Here is a 20961-nt window from a genome sequence, read left to right on the forward strand (position 1 = left end):
GGGCTGTGATTATGTTGAAAATGCATGTTTCTTCTGTGTGCCTGTGCACCGGCACCCAGCATGCATTTATTATCATGTTTTGGGTGTTTCTGTTTCTTGCCTTTTCCTTCTGGTTTTTATTTCTATTTTTTTTTTGGAAGCTTAACGGTTACCTTATATGCATATGTTGTTGTGCTTTCTCACATAATAGGTTGTCAAGGATAAGCGGAGTGGCAAGACCAAGGGCTATGGATTTGTTAACTTTAAGTTTGTTAATTATTTGTTTTAAGTTTGTTAGTTATTAGCTAATGAAAAGTTATTTAAATTATGTATGAATTTTTATTTGAACCGTGTATTTTAAGGTGCTTGAAATATGTATGGATTTTTATTTGAAGCATGAATTTTTTTAATGTATTTTAAAATTCCTTACGATTTTATGATTTTACGATTTTACGATCCGAGTTTGTTTTGCATTTTCCGTGCCGCGTCAAAATCGCAATTTTAACAACCTTGCATGAGACACTCTTACTTACAGGAACATTGCGTAAAATTCCTTACGATTTTACGATTTTACGATCCGAGTTTGTTTTGCATTTTCCGTGCCGCGTCAAAATCGCAATTTTAACAACCTTGCATGAGACACTCTTACTTACAGGAACATTGCTTAAATCAATAGTTGGGGGGCTTAATTGAAAGTTTCATCATAGTTGAGGACCTATTTAAATTTACAATCAATAGTGAGGGTGGGAAATCGAGTTTACCTTTAAACCCTAGATACCCTACAAAATTTCAAAAGCTAAATCCCTCCAAAAGGCCACTTCCCCCCCCCCCCCCCCCCCCCCCCCCCCCCCCCCTGCGTGTGTAATCAACCGCCAACCATGTATAGGATTGCTTCAAGATTAGCTTCATCAATTGGGTATTGATTTCTTTCGTCACGTAACTTCTTGATATATAAAATATGTGTGAATGGAGCAGCTAATAATTCTCTACTGTGCTTCTTTTGTTTTTCTATCTTTTCACAGCTCCTCTGCTTCAAAGAAGCAGGTACTACCACCGGCCTCTCCCTCTTTCTTCAATGGCATATCGACTTTTTATTTATTAATAAGCAATAAATGATCGAGAAATTCGATTTATATGTGAAAAATGAACCTGGGTTAACTAAGCCCAGATAGATACTTGCATCTCTTTGAGTCAAATATTCTTCACTGTGAGCAAATGGAGGGTCATGGTTAGTTTGATTATTTCAAAACTGAGTCTTTTTGGGTCGGTCCATTCCTATGAAATACACTTTGATTTGAGTGGTTTGGCTGTTCTATGTGATTCTTGCTTGAGGTTGTTCATCCGGGCATTTACTCATCTTGACAAGCTTATTGGTTAATGCTGTCAATTGGGTAGTTATCCAGTAGGGTCACATACAGTAGAAGTTATGTGGCTAAGGATATCAATTTTGGAGTTGGGGCTCGTGCAGCTATGCTACAGGGTGTCAATGAGGTTGCAGAAGCCGTGAAAGTCACAATGGGACCAAAGGTATTGAAGTTACACCATCACTTTTTTTCTTATCTATTCTTTCTTCAAGTTCTGTGGATTAGTTTGAGGGTGAGAAACAATGAGCGCCATTACCATGTCTGGCCTGAACTGAATTTCTGTATTTATTTATTTTTGCAAAATAAGGTTTCCAGTGCTTGTTTTGAAATTTGAAAATTGGCTTTCTCTATTGTATCCATGGCTTTTATCATCATCATCATCATCATCAATTCAATTATTAAGAAACTACAATAAAACTGTATGAGGTTGAGCTCCTGCAATGATGATAAAAACACTCAACAAATATACTGGTCACCCTTCCATATAACTGATCTCAACTCCTTTCCTTGATCAATTCAGGGCCGCCATGTTATTATTGAAAAAAGCAAGGATGGAGTCACTGTTGCCAAAAGCATCAAGTTCAAGGAAAAGGCGAAGAGTGTTGGTGCAGACCTTGTGAAGCAGGTCGCAAATGCTACTAATACTGCCACGGGGGATGGTGATCTCTCAACTTCATGTCACAAAAGCACCATTATTATTGTGAATTTCTTAACATAATTTGAATTGAGATTAAAAGTTGGATAGATTTGTATTGTTTTTGTGCCTCAAAACTGCTTTATTCATTTTGAAAACCAAACAATCAAAAAAAGAAGTAATACTTGGTGTTCTGTCAGTACATAACCAAACAAGCAACATGATACATAACACTGGATACAAAACATTAGATCTCTATGTTAAGTTTCTACTTGAAGTAGAAACTTGTCATTGATCAATCTTCAGCTCTATCTACTAAGTTCCCATTTGGGGGTTGGGGGTGTTTGTTATGTATCATGTTGTAGGTACAACTTGTGCAACTGTCCTGACTCAGGCTATACTCGTCGAAGGCTGCAAGTCTGTATCTGCTGGTGTGAATGTGATGGATTTGCGTAGTGGCATCAATATTGCGGTTGGTGGTGTCCTTTCAGACTTGAAAAAGAGAGCATTGATGATAAGCACACCAGAAGAAATTACTCTGGTACACAGCATCTTACGGAAGCTGTTCTTGTCCTTATATTATGTTTGGGGGGAAGCTTTGATCTATTCCAGGATCTAATTGTAATGAATCTGATTTGCAATAAGGATTTAGCTAACATCTAGTAAAAAGAAAGGCATTATAGTTTTCTAACCGCTGAAAGTTACCTCTCTAGTTTGCTAGGGTAGCTTTCTGATCGTAGACTTGCCTTGGCACATTTTCATATTATAGTCCCAGATAAAGTCCCTTAATTGAAATTTGGATCATTTGGACCTCTTTTTGGTTGTTATTTACTTAATTAGAAATATTTTTCATATTTCTAGAACTATTTCTTGTGCTCATTGTTTGTATGCTTATAAGATCTTTGACTCTACTCTATGTACACTACTCTTGTTTTGTCTTTGCTTATCAGCCAGTGTATCCCACAAATCTGAATAGGTTGCCACTATCTCTGCAAATGGTGAACGTGAGATTGGAGAAATGATAGCAAGAGCAATGGGGAAAGCTGGAAAGCATGGAGTGATTACTGTCACTGTGAGTGCACTTCCTCTTTTTGACATGATATGATCACTGGATAAATTTTTTAGTGTAGGTTCTTATTGCTTTTGAATTTGGCAGGATGGGAATACTTTGGATAATGAGTTGGAAGTTGTTGAAGGAATGAAGCTAGCAAGAGGCTATATTTCTCCCTATTTTATTACTGATCAGAAGACCCAGAAATGAGTAAGTTCATATTAGTCTTTCAGCAAGTATCAAAAACCAATCAGCAGATTAGCATATTGATATTAATGCGGGACAATAAATAATAAGAATTAAAACAAAAAAAGAAAGAAGCTTTTAGAGAAGAAGCTAAGAAGTGAAAGCAAAGAAAGAGAAGAATGGGGATTGGAGATATGCAAAGTCTGCAAATTTTTCATTAATCATCAAAACTATCTAACATTTAGAAAAGTAGGATATAAATACTAAAACCCTAACTAGAACAAGCGTTTGGACTTATGGCTCACTAAATAAAATACCCAACAATAATTAAATCAAACCCAACAAATAAAACCAAATTAATAAATCTTAACTAAAAGTTCATATAAATTAAACCAAAAAACATAAGCTAAAGCCTAATTTCTCAATGGTTTGGGCTATCCTCCATCGTCTATGATCATACGTGTGCATAAACAATGTTTCCGGTTCGATTTCCCCATCAATTCTCCCGGGGTTGGAAGAACTCGACCCCGTTGAGTATAGGTCAAGGCAGCTCCGATAATGCTCTCAAAGATAAGGATCAAGTTGTTGTGATGTCTCTCTGATAATCCAAGTATAGTCTGAATCTGGTCTTCGAGCCCATATACTAGGATTTGCTGAAGTTCATCATCCCTGGTAAAAACAACTTGTGCATTCAAAGTAGCATTAATATGTTTCTTTTGTGCCAAAGATATGGATAATGAGGTATGGGTATCAAAAGGAGCATCAATGATAGGTTGTATTTTATAAATAATGAGGTCTTTCATGTTAAAAGTAGAGCTAATATCAAAGTTTAATGACAATTTAATGACATAATTATTTAATTCAATTATTTGCAACACTTTGAATGATCTAGCACTACTTACTTGTAATTTATGATCGGTTTCCAAAGGACACCGTTCAGGTCTAATCTGTATCATGAAATAATCTCCAACATTAAATGCATCATGATACTTAAGTAAATCAGCTTGAAATTTGTATTGTTCATTACTTGCTTGAATTTGTTTCATGATCTCAACATGTAAATTATGAACTCCACATAGTAACGACTCAGTTGACTTAGACATCCTATCCTGAGAAGATATGAGAAGGTGTTTTATAGGCTTCTTAGGTTTGTAACTATGAACATTAAATTATCGAGGGTGTGGAATGAGACAAACATTGTTTGAAACATATGTAGATATGGTATGGACACAATCAAGTAAAGTAGGATTATCTTTATTTTCCTTATCACGTGCATGAGGTAAGGGGTCACAAAGCTCAACATGTTGTTTTAAACTTATGATGTGCTTGACACCAAGCATGTGGGGTAAGGAATCAGGTAGTTTAAGAGGACTAATATCATGACTCTTCTAAGACTATACTTATCTCTATAGGTGATTCCACTGAAGAGTTCCTTAAAACTTTCTCTACCATTAAAGCAGACATATCAAACTCTTCCCTAATGTCATTCTCAAGCTCACGTGGACTTATTGTGTTAAGTCCCTTTTCTTGCACATCCTCGACATCTAGGTCACTAAAATCCTCAAGATTAGGCTCATACACTTCAACACTACAATATTCCTCTTTACCTATATTCTAATATTTTTGGATGACTAAAGGTTTAGAGGTACAATCTAAAGAGATATGACCAAAACCTAGACAATTAGTACACTTAACCATTGAACTCACCTTAGACACTTCATTAATAACTCGTTTGCCTTTATCTTTCTTATAAAGTTGGGAGTTACTAGGATTAGGTCTGTGGGGGTGGAGCACCTAACAAAGAATCACTACTTCTGAATTGGGACCTAATAAGGATACTATAAAAGTCCTGATGATTCTTTCACTGATTCTTTGTGACCAACTTTTAGTCTTTAACTAAGGTATAAGCTTGGTCAAGGGTAGATACACCTTGAAATACAACTTCCCTTCTAAGATCATCTTTCAAGCCTTTATAAAATCTACGTAAAGTCATGACTTCATTCTTTCTTATGGCACATCTCATCATGTAATCGTTAAACTGTGTATATACTCATTGATAGATTTATTCCCTTGTCTTAGATTGTTCCATTGGTCTAAGAGTTTATTCCTATAAGACTGGGGTAGGTACTTCTCCTGAAAGTTTTGTTTCATTTTGATCCAATCAGTTATATGAGGTCTACCTCTCATCTCCAAACAATCTTCAACTTCTCTTCAATATGTTTTGGCTTCACCAATAAGCTTCATCTCAACAAATCTAACTTTCCTATTATCAGACAGGTTATGCCACTCAAAGAATCGATCCATATCACGAATCCACATATCAAATATCCAAGGGTCATGACGACATCAAAAGTGGGGGCTTTTATTTTGTTAGGACTCAAGACTCGCTCATCAAAGTCATCGTGTTTAGAGTAATCTAAATGATAGTCATACTGGTGGCACTTAGAGTGAACTTGTCCATAATTATTATTCTTGTGATATTTATTGGTCTTTGAGTGTCTTATTCGAAAACTCTCTTAGGGCTCAATTCTTTTAAACGTGTTGATCACCTAAGTTTGCAGTTCCCTTTAAATGGTTATAAGAGTATCACTAAAGGTTGAGTCTACAGTAAGTGTAAACTTAAGTTTGAACACTAGATGATCATGACACAAATGCATGCAACACTAACTTATAAATGGAATTGAGATCATAAATGGTTCTTGCACGTAAAATCACAATACAAAAATAAAGCTAATTTTTTTTATCTTTTTTTTTAAATGTGGAGATTAATCAAGAACAAATTACACTAATAAAATTGTAAGCATGTAATGCTAGATTCTTAAGTGTAAATTATTAATCAAACATGATGTCACAAGCAAGAACTCATAATTATCAAATAGAATAAGATACTAGTTATCACTGATGAAAGAGGTTGATGAACAAAAATTAAAAATTAAAAATGCTAGGTGAGATTTTTTTTTATGATTTTTTCTTTTGGACATAAAAGTAATATTAATGATAACTTTAAATGAAAATTGCAAAACCAGAGAAGGTAAAATTCAATAAATCAAAAGCTAGACTGATTCATTAACTATATTTGATGGAGGGAGCTGGAACTTGCTGCCGCTGACGTGGAAGAATTGATGATGTGGTGGAGTCTGCTGACGTGTCAGTAAAAGATTGCGTGACATATGACATGGTAGGATAAGTTGATGACGCAGATGCTGCTTCAACGTGCTGACGTGGTGTTGACGTGGCAGGGTTAATTATTTTGCCAGCTTCTGTTTCCTTCTTCCCTACCTCCTGTGATCTGCTGCCGCTGTTGATGGCGATGGCGCAAGAAACGGGGCTTCGTGATTCTGTTTGGGCTTGGCGGTGCGAGGGAAGGGGCTGTGGGGTCGCTGCTGGACAGCGGCATGTTGATCTGTTGTCGCTGCTGAAGGCGATGGCACTGTGGATGGTGGCGTTGCGGCTGGTGCTGCTGCTGGAGGGTGCGAGTCAGTGGTGGTTGCGGCAGATGGTTTGTAACGCTGATTTGGGTTGCTAAAAACAAAGACCTGCTGTGGCTTCGGCGCTGCGGGTTGTTGAAGGCAGTAAATCGACGTGTACTTGTGTCTTGGTTGTGATAGTTGGTTGTGATCGACGTTGATGTAGAATTGTCGATCACTGGTTGGGACTGATGTGCAGGTCTTTTCGGTGGTGGGTCTGCCGCTGTGATTGGTTGAGGCGCCGCTGCTGAAATCGTTGTCGTTGATGATGAACAATTTTTTTTTTGTATTCAGAACAGTACGGTTTTTTTTAGATCAAACCGGATCTAGGTTAAACATAAACATATGGATAGTTTAATTGTAAGAAGAATTAAAAGCCATGCTCTGATACCAAATTTGATGCTGGACAATAAATAATATGAATTAAAGTAAGAAAAGAAAGAAGCTTTTAGAGAAAAAGCTGGGAAGTGAAAGCAAAGAAAGAGAAGAATGAGGATTGGAGATATGCAAAGTCTGCAAAATTTTCATTAATCATCAAAATTGTCTAACATTTAGAAAAGTAGGATATAAATACTAAAACCCTAACTAGAACAAGCGTTTGGACTTATGGCCCACTAAATAAAATACCCAACAATAATTAAATCAAACCAACAAATAAAACCAAATTAATAAACCTTAACTAAAAGTTCATATAAATTAAACCAAAAAACATAAGCTAAAGCCTAATTTCTCAATGATTTGGGCTATCCTCTATCGTCTATGATCATATGCGTGCGTAAACAATGTTTCCGGTTCGATGTCCCCATCAGATATCAAAGAAATTTCCAACATAAAGCTTTTTTCTGGAGGATACCTTATTTTATCAAGTAGTCGTCTCTCATTAATGGCTTCTTGGTGGGGACACCGAACCCGAAATATTGTTTACGCATGCGTATGATCATAGATGATGGAGGATAGCCCAAATCATTGAGAGATTGGGCTTTAACTTATGTTTTAGTTTAATTAATACGAATTTTTAGTTGAGATTTATTAATTAGGGTATATTTGTTGGGTTTGATTTAATTATTGTTGAGTATTTTATTTAGTGGGCCATAAGCCCAATCACTTGTTCTAGTTAGGGTTTTAGTATTTATATCTTACTTTTTTAAATGCTAAAGAGTATTTGATGATTAATTAAAATATTGCAGATTTTGCATATCTCAAATCCCCATTTTTCTCGTCCTTTGCTTTCTTCTTTCTCTATAGCTTATTTCTTTTTATGCTTCAAGTCTTTTGTTTGTTGTCTCTCATCAAATTTGGTATCAGAGCCAGGGTTTTTAATTGTTTTTACAATTAAACGATCTACATGTTTATGCTCAACCCTAATCCTACATCCGGTTTGATCCTAAAAAAAAAAAATCTCATTTAGCATTTTTATCTGTTAACTCTTGCTTATCAACTCTTTCTTCATTGATATTTAGCAACTAGTTGTTAAGCTTGCTGAAATTATTGAAAAGTTGTGATCATTATTTGATTAATCATTTACATTTAAAAGGTCTAGCATTGCATGCTTATTATTTTCCTAGCATAATCTGTTCTTGATTAATCTTCACATAAAAAATAAATGAGATTAGCTTTATTTTTGTATTGTGACTTCACTTGCAAGAATCATTTGTTATCTCAATTTCATTTCTAAGTGAGTGCTGCATGCTTTTGTGTCATGAGTTCTAACAAAATAGAAGCTCCCACTTTTAACAGTCGTCATGACCCTTGGATATTTGATATGTAGATTCGTGATATGGATCGATTCTTTGAGTGGCATAACTTGTCTGATAATAGAAAATTTAGATTTGCTAAGATGATGCTCATTGGTGAAGCCAAAATTTATTGGAGAGATGTTGATGATTATTTAGAGATGAGAGGTAAACCTCCTATAACTGATTGGATCAAAATGAAACAAAAACTTCAGGAGAAGTACCTACCCTAGTCTTATAGGAATAAACTCTTAGACCAATGGAACAATCTACGACAAGGGAATAAGTCCATCAATGAGTATATAATACAGTTTAACGATTACATGATGAGATATGCCATAAGAGAGAATGAAACCATGCCTTTTCGTAGATTTTGTAAAGGTTTGAATGATGATCTTAGAAGGGAAGTTGTATTTCAAGGTGTATCTACCCTTGACCAAACTTGTACCTTAGTTCAAGACTATTAGTTGGTCACGAAAAATCAGTGGATGAATTATCAGGACCCTTATAATATTCCTATTAGATCCCAATTCAGAAGTAGTGATTCTTTGTTAGGTGCTCCACCCCAAAGACCTAATCCTAGTAGTGCCCAACTTTATAAGAAAGACAAGGGCAAACGAGTTGTCAATGAAGTGTCTAAGGTGAGTTCAAGGGTTAAGTGTACTAATTGTTTAGGTTTTGGTCATATCTTATTAGATTGCACCTCTAAACCCTTAGTCATCCAAAAATATAAGGATATAAGTAAAGAGAAATATTGTAATGTTGAAGTGTATGAGCCTAATCTTAAGGATTTTAGTGATCTAGATAACAAGGATGTGCAAGAAGTGGACTTAACACAATGAGTTCACGTGAGCTTGAGAATGAGGTTAAGAAAGAGCCTAATATGTCTATTTTAATGTCAGAGAAAGTTTTAGGGAACTCTTCAATAGAATCATCTAAAAAGATAAGTACGGTCTTAGAAGAGTTTCATGATATTAGTTCTCCTAAACTACCTGATTTCTCACCCCACATGCTTGGTGTCCAACACATCATAGGTTTAGAGCAACATGTTGAGCTTTCTAGACCCCTCATCTCATGCACGTGATGAGGAAGATGAAGATAATCCTAAGTGAACGACGAGTTGTCTACTACTGCAGGCGATCCATTGCTTTCTTTTTTAAAAAAAAGGAAAAAAAAAAAAAGCATGTCATTCACTCATAAAAAAAAACCCATACCAAAGGCTAGAAGCGTGGGCTTAGGCCATATTTAAAGGGCTAGGCATGCTAGGCTACATAGGTCAGCATGTGTGGCTTGTTTTTTTATTTTGTTCTTTAATTTAAATTTATTTTTTAAAAAAATGATTAATTTAAAATATTATAAAGATATTAGTTTATTAAAAATTTTAAATTAACTAAGAATAAATTTTAAATATTATTTTATTAAATATCATTCAATTTTTATTTTGTTTCAAATAAAAGAATAACAAAAAAATTTAATATTAACAAGTTTTTTTTATGACTCATCATTATTTTTTAAATTTTTTCTTATTTATATTTTAATTATCATATAATTAAATAAAAATTATTTTAAAAAAATAATGTTTTGTAGATAAACTTGGATTGAATCAAGCTGATCAAAGATGTCTGATGAAATTATTACTTTGTATTCATTAAATTTTGAATTTAGGTCCTGTTTGTTTGCTGGAAAGTAGTTTCCTTTTGGAAAGTGAATTTCAGGAAAGTGAATTATTTTCTGATGTTTGGTAGTGTAATAGAAAATAAGTTGGAAAACACTTTCCAGTGTTTGGTTATATCATTGAAAATAAGCTGGAAAATAATTTATTAATGTTTTATTTTTCTCAAGTTTATTAAAATAATGAGCAACAAATCTTACAAATTAAAAAGTTGAATGAGAATGAAATTGAAAAAAAATATAATTTCATAAATTATTTCAAATAAAATAAGTAACAATCAAAAGAATGAGGATCAAATTTAATAGATAAAAAATTTCAATAAAAAAATGATAAGGGAAAAACAAATAATAATTATAGAAATGAGGACCAAAGTTAATATAAAAATTAAATTTTAAGAGATGAAATTGAAAAATAAATATTCAAAATAAAATATATATAGCAATCAAAAGTTTGAGGACCAAATTTGATATAATCAGCAAATAATATGATATTTCTAAATTTTTCACAACTTCCGGAAAATGTTTTCCGCATAAATTTTTCAGGAAAACACTTTTCTGGAAACCAAGCCAAATTTATCTATAACTGGAAAGTGTTTTTCGTTGACTAACTTTTCTAATGACATATAAACACAAAAAAATAATAATTAAAATAATAGAGATCAAATCTAAAAAAAAAGATGAAGAAATTAAAATAATAATAATTAACATGTCATAAATTATTTCAAATAAAATAAGTAACAATCAAAAGAATGAGGATCAAATTTAATAGATAAAAAATTTCAATAAAAAAATGATAAGGGAAAAACAAATAACAATTATAGAAATGAGGACCAAATTTAATATAAAAATTAAATTTTAAGAGATGAAATTGAAAAATAAATATTCAAAATAAAATATATATAGCAATCAAAAGTTTGAGGACCAAATTTGATATAATCAGCAAATAATATGATATTTCTAAATTTTTCACAACTTCCGGAAAATGTTTTCCGCCTAAATTTTTCAGGAAAACACTTTTCTGGAAACCAAGCCAAATTTATCTATAACTGGAAAGTGTTTTTCGTTGACTAACTTTTCTAATGACATATAAACACAAAAAAATTTAAAAAATAGTTTCTCAAAAACTATTTTTCAAAAACAATCGTAGCCTTATATTAAAAAATTTCTTGCAAAGAAAAGACGTGAGCAACTTATGTATATTTTTTTGAAATTTTTTTTGATTAATGGCCAAATACCAGTTTTGTTTTAGCTTAGACGAGATGACTTGCCCGCGTGTTGCCGCGGGCTTATAAAACAAATGCACTTGATAGTGTTATAATTGTGAACCAGCGCTAGATAAGTAATAGAAATTAAAGGTATGATGAAGCAAATATTTCATGACGGAAAAAAAAAGTTGTGTTGGTGATCAAAAACATAGAGACTGAACAAAATGATTTGTAGCAATCTACAATGTTTTGTGAGGAAAGATACAGTGCTTTCGCCACATGATTTAGCTTTTCAGTTAATAAAAAGCAAAAAAAAATACAAAACTAAATTCTCTACCAGCTTAATATAAAAAAAAAACCAACAAAGATAATTTTGGAAGGAAAAAAACCCATGAGAAAAAATATTGCAGCAATTGACAATGTTTTGTGAGGAAAACTATAGCGCTTTTTCCAATAAAATAAACTAAAAAACTATTTAGGGAAATATTGTAGCAATCCACAGTGTTTTGTGAGAAAAACTACAACCCTTTCCTCATATGATTTAGCTTTATTGTAATTATAATTTTTAACCAACTCAATATTAAAAAAAAATCATAAAAAAATCACATGGGAAAACACCGCAACAATTCACAGTGTTTTAAAGAAAAAAAATAACAAAGCTAAATTCTTAATCGGCTCAATATTAAAAAAAAAATCAACATAAATAATCTTAGAAAAAAAAATAACAAAACAAACACCAAAAAAAAGGGAAAAATCATGTTGGAAACACTGTAGCAATTCACAGTGTTTTGTGATGAAAGCTACAGTGTTTCCCCACATGATTTAGCCTTATTTGTAATGACTTATAATTGTAATTTACAAACAACTCAATATTAAAAAAATAAAATTGAAAAAGATAATTTGAAAAAAATTATAACAAAAAAAAAACTATGCGGAGAGACACTGTAGCAATCCACAATGTTTTATGAGCAAAGCTACAATGCTTTCCCCACATGATTAAGCTTTATTACAAAGTTAAATTTTAACCAACTCAATATTTAAAAAAATAAAATCGACGAAAATGATTTTGGAAAAAAATATTACAAAAAAAGAAAACACAAAAGAAACTGGAAAAAAACCATGTGAGGAAAAACTGTATCAATCCATAGTGTTTTTTTGAGGAAAAACTTGTATTTACTTGTAATTACAATTCTTAACCAACTTAATATTTAAAAAATAAAATTGACAAAGATAATTTTAGGGAAAAACATAACGAAAACAGAAAAAAACCACGTGGGAAAAAACATTGTAGCAACCAACAGTAATTTTCGAGGAAAGTTAAAGTGTTTTCCTCACATATTGTAACTGTAATTTTTAACCAGCTCAATATTAAAAAATAAAATAAAAAAGATAATTTTGGAGAAAATCATAAAAAAAACCATGCGGAGAAACACTGTAGCAATAAACAATGTTTTAAAGAAAAAAATTACAAAACTAAATTCTCAATCAGCTCCATATTAAAAAAAATCAAAAAATATAATTTTAAAAAATAAAGAAATAAAATAGAAAAACTATGTGGAAAAACATCGCAGCAATCCACAGTATTTTCAAGAAAAAAATTACAAAGCAAAAATTTTAACCAGGTCAATATTTAAAAAGTAAAATCAACAAAAATAATTTTGAAAAAAACAAAAGAAAAAATAAATGAAAAAAAAATTAGGAAAGTTGAAAAAAAAAGTAATTTTGAAAAAAAAATTTTAAAAAAAAAAAAAAAAAAAAATTAGCAAAAACAAAAAATAAAAGTAAAAATCACTATGAATTACTATCGTAATCCACAGTGATTTAGGTATGGAGAAACAATAATTCCTCCACACCTTTTAGATATTGTTTAACAAAGAGATCTTTTCCTTCTCATCTTTTCGAGTGAGAATTGGAAATTTTGAAAAATGTTCCAGGCAAGGAGCCCGTTTGACTATATTTATGGGCATTCATCTTAGTATTTAATACACAACTAGTTGAATTGACATTGTAAATTTCGATCAATTTTGCTCCCATTTTTTGGAGAATTCAGTCCCAAAGGTGTGTGGGCCTTGTTCAACACCATCTCATTGTTCATCCCATTTCTGTTCATCACATCCAAGCCCTTACCTTGTCCGCCTTCCTTTCTTAGCGTTCAGTCCCAAAGGGACTCATATTGCTGATGCTTTCTTCAACGTGTCAGCACTTCTATCAAATTTTACAGTCCCAAGCAGTACCGAATTTCCAGTGATCAAGGAGTTCTTTCTCACGATTGCGATAGGAAACGTTGAACGTCTACTCCAAACCGGCTGAAGAAACAAGTGAATGCCTTAGAAGTCTTCTTTTTCTCCCACAAAACTTCTTCCCGGATTTTGCAGATGCAGCTCCTCCCTTATGGACTGAAAATGGTTACAGCTGTCATGGTTACCTGAGATCAATTGTATATGGAAGGGGCCCACCAGGCATGTCAGCCTCCAAAGTCTTGTTCTTCTGGATTTGAATTCTCTCGACAAACTGATATTTATCTTCACACCGTCCCTCACTCAAAGTCTGCCAAAGCTGGAAACCCTTGACATAAGTAATTGCAGTGAATTGAAGCGTATTATCAGAGAAGAGGATGGTGAAAGGGAAATAATTCCAGAGTCTCCTGGCTTCCCATCCTCTTCTCTGATAATATGCTTCAATTCACCTACAGATTATCCATTCCTAATAAATAGCTTACGGGATTCCTAACATCACCCTTCCATATAACTGATCTCAACTCCTATCCTTGATGATCAATTCAGGGCCGCCATGTTATTATTGAAAAAAGCCGGGGGCTTCCAAAGGTGACCAAGGATGGAGTCACTGTTGCCAAAAGCATCAAGTTCAAGGAAAAGGCGAAGAGTGTTGGTGCAGACCTTGTGAAGCAGGTCGCAAATGCTACTAATACTGCCACGGGGGATGGTGATCTCTCAACTTCATGTCACAAAAGCACCATTATTATTGTGAATTTCTTAACATAATTTGAATTGAGATTAAAAGTTGGATAGATTTGTATTGTTTTTGTGCCTCAAAACTGCTTTATTCATTTTGAAAACCAAACAATCAAAAAAAGAAGTAATACTTGGTGTTCTGTCAGTACATAACCAAACAAGCAACATGATACATAACACTGGATACAAAACATTAGATCTCTATGTTAAGTTTCTACTTGAAGTAGAAACTTGTCATTGATCAATCTTCAGCTCTATCTACTAAGTTCCCATTTGGGGGTTGGGGGTGTTTGTTATGTATCATGTTGTAGGTACAACTTGTGCAACTGTCCTGACTCAGGCTATACTCGTCGAAGGCTGCAAGTCTGTATCTGCTGGTGTGAATGTGATGGATTTGCGTAGTGGCATCAATATTGCGGTTGGTGGTGTCCTTTCAGACTTGAAAAAGAGAGCATTGATGATAAGCACACCAGAAGAAATTACTCAGGTACACAGCATCTTACGGAAGCTGTTCTTGTCCTTATATTATGTTTGGGGGGAAGCTTTGATCTATTCCAGGATCTAATTGTAATGAATCTGATTTGCAATAAGGATTTAGCTAACATCTAGTAAAAAGAAAGGCATTATAGTTTTCTAACCGCTGAAAGTTACCTCTCTAGTTTGCTAGGGTAGCTTTCTGATCATAGACTCGCCTTGGCACATTTTCATATTATAGTCCCAGATAAAGTCCCTTAATTGAAATTTGGATCATTTGGACCTCTTTTTGGTTGTTATTTACTTAATTAGAAATATTTTTCATATTTCTAGAACTATTTCTTGTGCTCATTGTTTGTATGCTTATAAGATCTTTGACTCTACTCTATGTACACTACTCTTGTTTTGTCTTTGCTTATCAGCCAGTGTATCCCACAAATCTGAATAGGTTGCCACTATCTCTGCAAATGGTGAACGTGAGATTGGAGAAATGATAGCAAGAGCAATGGAGAAAGTTGGAAAGCATGGAGTGATTACTGTCACTGTGAGTGCACTTCCTCTTTTTGACATGATATGATCACTGGATAAATTTTTTAGTGTAGGTTCTTATTGCTTTTGAATTTGGCAGGATGGGAATACTTTGGATAATGAGTTGGAAGTTGTTGAAGGAATGAAGCTAGCTAGAGGCTATATTTCTCCCTATTTTATTACTGATAAGAAGACCCAGAAATGTGCAAGTTCAGATCAGTGTTTTACCAAGTATCAAAAACCAATCAGCAGATTAGCATATTGAAATCCAAGAAATTTCCACCATAAAGCTTTTTTCTGGAGATACCTTATTTTATCAAGTAGTCGTCTCTCATTGATGGCTTCTCTTTAATGTTTAATATTTTAAAGGGCGCTCTGCCTTTAGATATAAGTTATGAATGGCCTCCTTTTGTTTTTGATCTCTCACTCACCATTGTTTTGGGTTCACCAGTGCTCTTGTTTATATGTCTTGATTAAATCACGCTTTGCATTTTTTGCAGGAACTTGAAAATCCATTAATCCTCATTTATGACAAAAAGATTTCAGACATGAACTCACTTCTGAGAGTATTAGAGCTGGCAGTCAAAGTAATTTATGTTTTCTTTGAGGTTTCTAAATTTTTATTAGCTGCATTAAGTGAAAGTTAATTTCAGCTTGCCATTTTCTCATCTGTTGGTTTCTAAATATCCTCTCAACAGAAAAGCAGAGCACTTTTTATCGTAGCTGAGGATGTTGAGAGTGATTCCTTAGCCATGCTTATTCTCAATATGCATCGAGCTGGACTTAAGGTGATTAGTTAACTTTGTTTTGAAGTTTCTTATAAGGTAAATTGTGTTGGATGGCAAAAAAAATTTCACAAGTGTCCATTATACAGTATTGCTATTCTGATACAAAGCAATATACAAGAACATGCTTACACTACATGAGTTACTTATTTATAAACATACCAATACACACACATGCATGTCTTTTGTAAGTGTAATGTTGCTGATTGATTTGTGCAGCTGTCTGTTGCTTGCATGCATAAATAGAAAGCTAAATTATGCTTTTGGCTCTTCTTGACTTATAGATATATGTTGAAAGAGAGTTAAAATGTGTGGATTAGTTTTTCTGAATTATGAGAAGACATAACTTTCCTGTTGTTTGCTAAAACGAAAAGGGAAACTTGAGGCAATTTGAATCTTGCCAAATCAAAAGCAGTAGTATGACATCCTCAGGTGCTTCAATAAAATTAAGGAGTTAATAGTTCCCTACACAGACATCCTCAAATAGAAAGGAGTTTCAGGCTTAATTTTAGCTTTATTTTGACTCTAAAACACATGGTCTGATTTCAAATGGGGATTTTTGCCTTTTAAACAGCAACTGTCCTATATGCTATATTTGATATGTACATAAAATATGCTCTACATAAGGTATGCCTATTTTGATCTTGTACACGTAATACTCAGCTACTTTTGTGTAACAAGACGTCATATTCAATTATTCATTGCTCTTTTGGAATTTACATATACTGTCTCACTGATTGAAATTATTATTTGTAGGTCTGTGCCATTAAAGCTCCTGGTTTTGGGGAAAACAGACAAGCAAATTTGGATGATCTTGCTGTTTTAACTGGTGTAGAGGTAATATGATTTCCTTTGTCTCGTACTCTACTCTTAAATGAATATTGTGGCACGAATAACTTCTTTCTGTACAGGTTATCAGTGAAAATCGTGGTTTAACCCTTGATAAAGTCCAAATTGAAATGCTTGGTACTGCTAAGAAGGTTTGAATGAAACTGTATGTTGTGTTGTTTCGAGATTCTTCGAACCTAAGCTGACAGCATTCATGGCAGGTCACAGTGTCACTTGATGATACAATAGTTCTTCATGGTTGCGGAGAAAAGAAATTGATTGAAGAAAGATGTGAGCAGGTGCCCGATGGTTTAATGTTTCTGTTTCATCTCTTTTCGAGATTTCTTTATAGTTAAGTCTGCTATGAAAATAATTCATATACTATTTTTTATTCCGAGGGAATTTCTTTTGGAATTAAAACGATCCAGATGTGCATTGACAGGTTTTTGTATGAAATGATCTTAAAATTCCAGGATTTTGATTACAGTCATTGTTCCTTTAAATCTACGATGAATTTCCAAGAAAGTGGAGTTTATTGCCATTATATATCTGGTTGTTTAATATTGCAATTGGGAACTATGGATGGTGTAAGTCCATGCGTACTGTATCCTAAATTTGAATTTTACTTGAAAATTGTTTTCATATAGCTCTTTGCAGAATGTACAAATCCTGATTAAGTATTCTTGCACCAATTGGACCTAACTGTGAAGTACAATACTTGGTAGTGCATGTAGTTGCTTTTACCTGTTTGTGATTGGAGAAAAGGGTTTCATGTTTAAAGGAGATACCCATACAGAGACTTTATAAGGGTAATCAAGAGAATACTTTTCTCTACTTTTTGTACAATCTTTCTAATGCTACATATCTGCATAAATTTTCGTAGCTAAGGACAGCCATAGAGAAGAGTACTGCCTTGTTTGACCAGGAGAAAGCTCAGGAACGACTGTCAAAGCTATCTGGTGGTGTTGCTGTCTTCAAGGTCTGTTATTCATCATTCTAAGTTCCTAGATTAGCATGTTCATCTTAAGATGAACCCATCAATAAATTGTCTTCTTGCAGGTTGGTGGTGCCAGTGAGGCAGAAGTTGGAGAGAGGAAAGATAGGGTTACAGATGCATTGAATGCTAGTAGAGCAGCAGTGGAAGAGGGTATTGTGCCAGGTAAATGGAATTTCATCAGTTAAAGGTTAATAACTCTTCAAAATCTGAAGATGATTTGTTGCATTAGGTGGTGGTGTTGCTCTTTTGTATTCCACAAAAGCTCTGGAAAAACTTCAAGCTCAGAATGAAGATGAAAAAAGAGGCATTCAACTAATCCAGAACGCCCTCAAGGTTTGAGATTTGTTGGCCTGCAATTCTTATAAGGGTTTACTTACAGTCAAGAAATACCTAACAATTGAAAATGCACTGCTGTAGGCGCCGGCACATACAATAGTTTCAAACGCTGGATTTGATTCTGCTATGGTTCTTGGCAAATTGTTGGAGCAAGATGATTATAATTTGGGTTACGATGCTGCTAAAGGTTTGTTCTTATATAATTATAATTATAATCATAAGAAACACTAAAAGATTTGGGGGAAGTAACAATGAATGGATTTGAACAGTATTTTTTTTTTTTGAATTATATTTTTTTAGAAAATTAATAACTGATTTGAACACTAAATTTTTTTTTTGGTTAATGGCCATATACCAGTTTTGTTTTGGCTTAGATAAAGAGATTTTTTTTCCTCATCTTTTCGAGTGAGAATGGGAAATTTTGAAAAATGTGGAAATCCCCTTGTCTTTAGGATTCCGGTGCAATTTCCTTTTCCATGGTATAATCTGTTATAGTGATAATTTTGCTTGTGCCATCATAGGTGAATACGTCGAGATGGTGAAAGCTGGAATTATAGATTCCTTCAAAGTCATCAGGACAGCCATGGTAGATGCCGCCAGGTGAAGTTCTCCGTCATTTGGCAAAAGTTTGTGTGTTCCAGTTCCATAACTAAACTACTTGCCTTTTGAATTTCAGTGTTTCTTTGCTATTGACAACAACTGAGGCGACTGTTTTGGAGAATCCACAGGAGAAAAAACCACCCAGTCGAATGCCAAATATGGGTGATATGGGCTGTTAGATCGAGCCGTGAGCAGCGTGCTATTAGAACTGCCACAGTTTTGAGGGCTCGTTCATTCTTTGAAAGACATGGAAGAGTGAGTAAAAAATTATGAATAGTTAATGAAAATGTTGTTCCAGGCGAGCCCAGAACAAAAGTTTGACTATATTTATGGGCATTCATCTTAGTATTTAATACACAACTAGTTGAATTGACATTGTAAATTTCGATCAATTTTGCTCCCATTTTTTGGAGAATTCAGTCCCAAAGGTGTGTGGGACTTTGGATGAGATGGTGATGAACTTTGGAGAATTTTGCTCCCAAAGTTCATCACCATCTCATTGTTCATCCCATTTCTGTTGTTCATCACATCCAAGCTCTTACCTTGTCCGCCTTCCTTTCTTAGCGTTCAGTCCCAAAGGGACTCATATTGCTGATGCTTTCTTCAACGTGTCAGCACTTCTATCAAATTTTACAGTCCCCAGCAGTACCGAATTTCCAGTGATCAAGGAGTTCTTTCTCACGATTGCGATAGGAAACGTTGAACGTCTACTCCAAACCGGCTGAAGAAACAAGTGAATGCCATAGAAGTCTTCCTTTTTCTCCCACAAAACTTCTTCCCGGATTTTGCAGATGCAGCTCCTCCCTTATGGACTGAAAATGGTTACAGCTGTCATGTTTACCTGAGATCAATTGTATATGGAAGGGGCCCACCAGGCATGTCAGCCTCCAAAGTCTTGTTCTTCTGGATTTGAATTCTCTCGACAAACTGATATTTATCTTCACACCGTCCCTCACTCAAAGTCTGCCAAAGCTGGAAACCCTTGACATAAGTAATTGCAGTGAATTGAAGCATATTATCAGAGAAGAGGATGGTGAAAGGGAAATAATTCCAGAGTCTCCTGGCTTCCCATCCTCTTCTCTGATAATATGCTTCAAAGCTGGAATTATTTCCCTTTCACCATCCTCTTCTCTGATAATATGCTTCAATTCATCGCAATTACTTTGGCAGACTTTGAGTGGGACGGTGTGAAGATAAATGTCAGTTTGTCGAGAGAATTCAAATCCAGAAGAACAAGACTTTGGAGGCTGACATGCCTGGTGGGCCCCTTCCATAGACAAAACTTCTTCCCGGATCAAGTTGAACGTCTACAGGATCAATGTTGGAGGTTAACGACTCCGTCTGGAGGAATTGGGTGCCAGATGATGATTATCTAATTTTCGGGGATTCATCAGTTACCAACCTGGTAAACTTACAGTGGCCCGAGGAGGAGTGATGATCGTGGAAGAAATTGCACCTGACTCTGTCTACAGAACTTGCAAAGAAGTGAGTGTAGATAGTAGTGGCCGGAGATTGCATTTTCCATATGTAACTAGGCCAATTTACGTGAGGAAGAAAGCTTAGGCATCTTGTTAGCCTGCACTTTTGTGACATTTCCATTGACTCACAAGGCACTGATCTTAAAAGCGATCTCTCACTGTATATATATCTACTAAGTCCAGACATAACAAGGCTGATCCTAATTCTGATCAGGTTTGTGACATGGCTTCTCCATTTTTCCCAAGATTTTGTTGTTCCTTCTGATGATTCCAGATATGTGACTTTGTTAGAGATATTTAGATATACAGTTGCCATAGTTTAAATTCAAAAGGATTAGGTACTTATGGATAATGATAAATCAATATTATCAATCTAATTGTTCAAAAGTTTACTTTGTAATTTGTATTTATATACATGAATAGAAACAAGGAGTTCTACACTCTAGCCTTTTCTATTCAAACATGGTATCAAAGTAAACAGATATGGTAGTATCATCTCCTTCTGTTTCTACAACTTCTCAGTCTTCTCTTCTTTCTCATTCTACATCGTCCCCTGCCATGCCTAACTCTCGCCAATCTTTTTCCATCAAACTAACTTCATCCAATTATCTCACTTGAAATACCCAACTTACACCAATCTTGAACTGCTACAACCTTAACTATCATGTTGAAG

General features: G+C 34.3%; 1 protein-coding gene across 1 annotated transcript; it reads left to right on the forward strand.

Moving 5' to 3' along the window:
* The first annotated feature begins 899 nt into the window (after nucleotides 1-899).
* Nucleotides 900-20533, forward strand: LOC18096818 (chaperonin CPN60-like 2, mitochondrial). Its single transcript, XM_052451618.1, has 17 exons — nucleotides 900-1023; nucleotides 1375-1506; nucleotides 1864-2002; nucleotides 14574-14749; nucleotides 15185-15280; nucleotides 15365-15469; nucleotides 15765-15851; nucleotides 15963-16052; nucleotides 16806-16886; nucleotides 16961-17029; nucleotides 17099-17176; nucleotides 17761-17856; nucleotides 17937-18036; nucleotides 18104-18207; nucleotides 18292-18397; nucleotides 18732-18810; nucleotides 18887-20533. Exons 1-17 carry the CDS (start codon nucleotides 946-948, stop codon nucleotides 18987-18989), a joined length of 1719 nt encoding a protein of 572 aa, XP_052307578.1. The 5' UTR covers nucleotides 900-945; the 3' UTR covers nucleotides 18990-20533.
* The last annotated feature ends 428 nt before the right edge of the window (nucleotides 20534-20961 follow it).

This window comes from Populus trichocarpa, chromosome 3, assembly GCF_000002775.5.
Source record: "Populus trichocarpa isolate Nisqually-1 chromosome 3, P.trichocarpa_v4.1, whole genome shotgun sequence".
In the NCBI taxonomy this organism is placed as follows: domain Eukaryota; kingdom Viridiplantae; phylum Streptophyta; class Magnoliopsida; order Malpighiales; family Salicaceae; genus Populus; species Populus trichocarpa.

Coding starts and splice junctions, on each gene's coding strand:
- LOC18096818 (XM_052451618.1), top strand. CDS start 946: ATGGAGCAGCTAATAATTCTCTACTGTGCTTCTTTTGTTTTTCTATCT. Junction 17,030..17,098: donor TGCTTGGTACTGCTAAGAAG/GTTTGAATGAAA, acceptor CATTCATGGCAG/GTCACAGTGTCACTTGATGA. Junction 17,857..17,936: donor GTGGTGTTGCTGTCTTCAAG/GTCTGTTATTCA, acceptor GTCTTCTTGCAG/GTTGGTGGTGCCAGTGAGGC.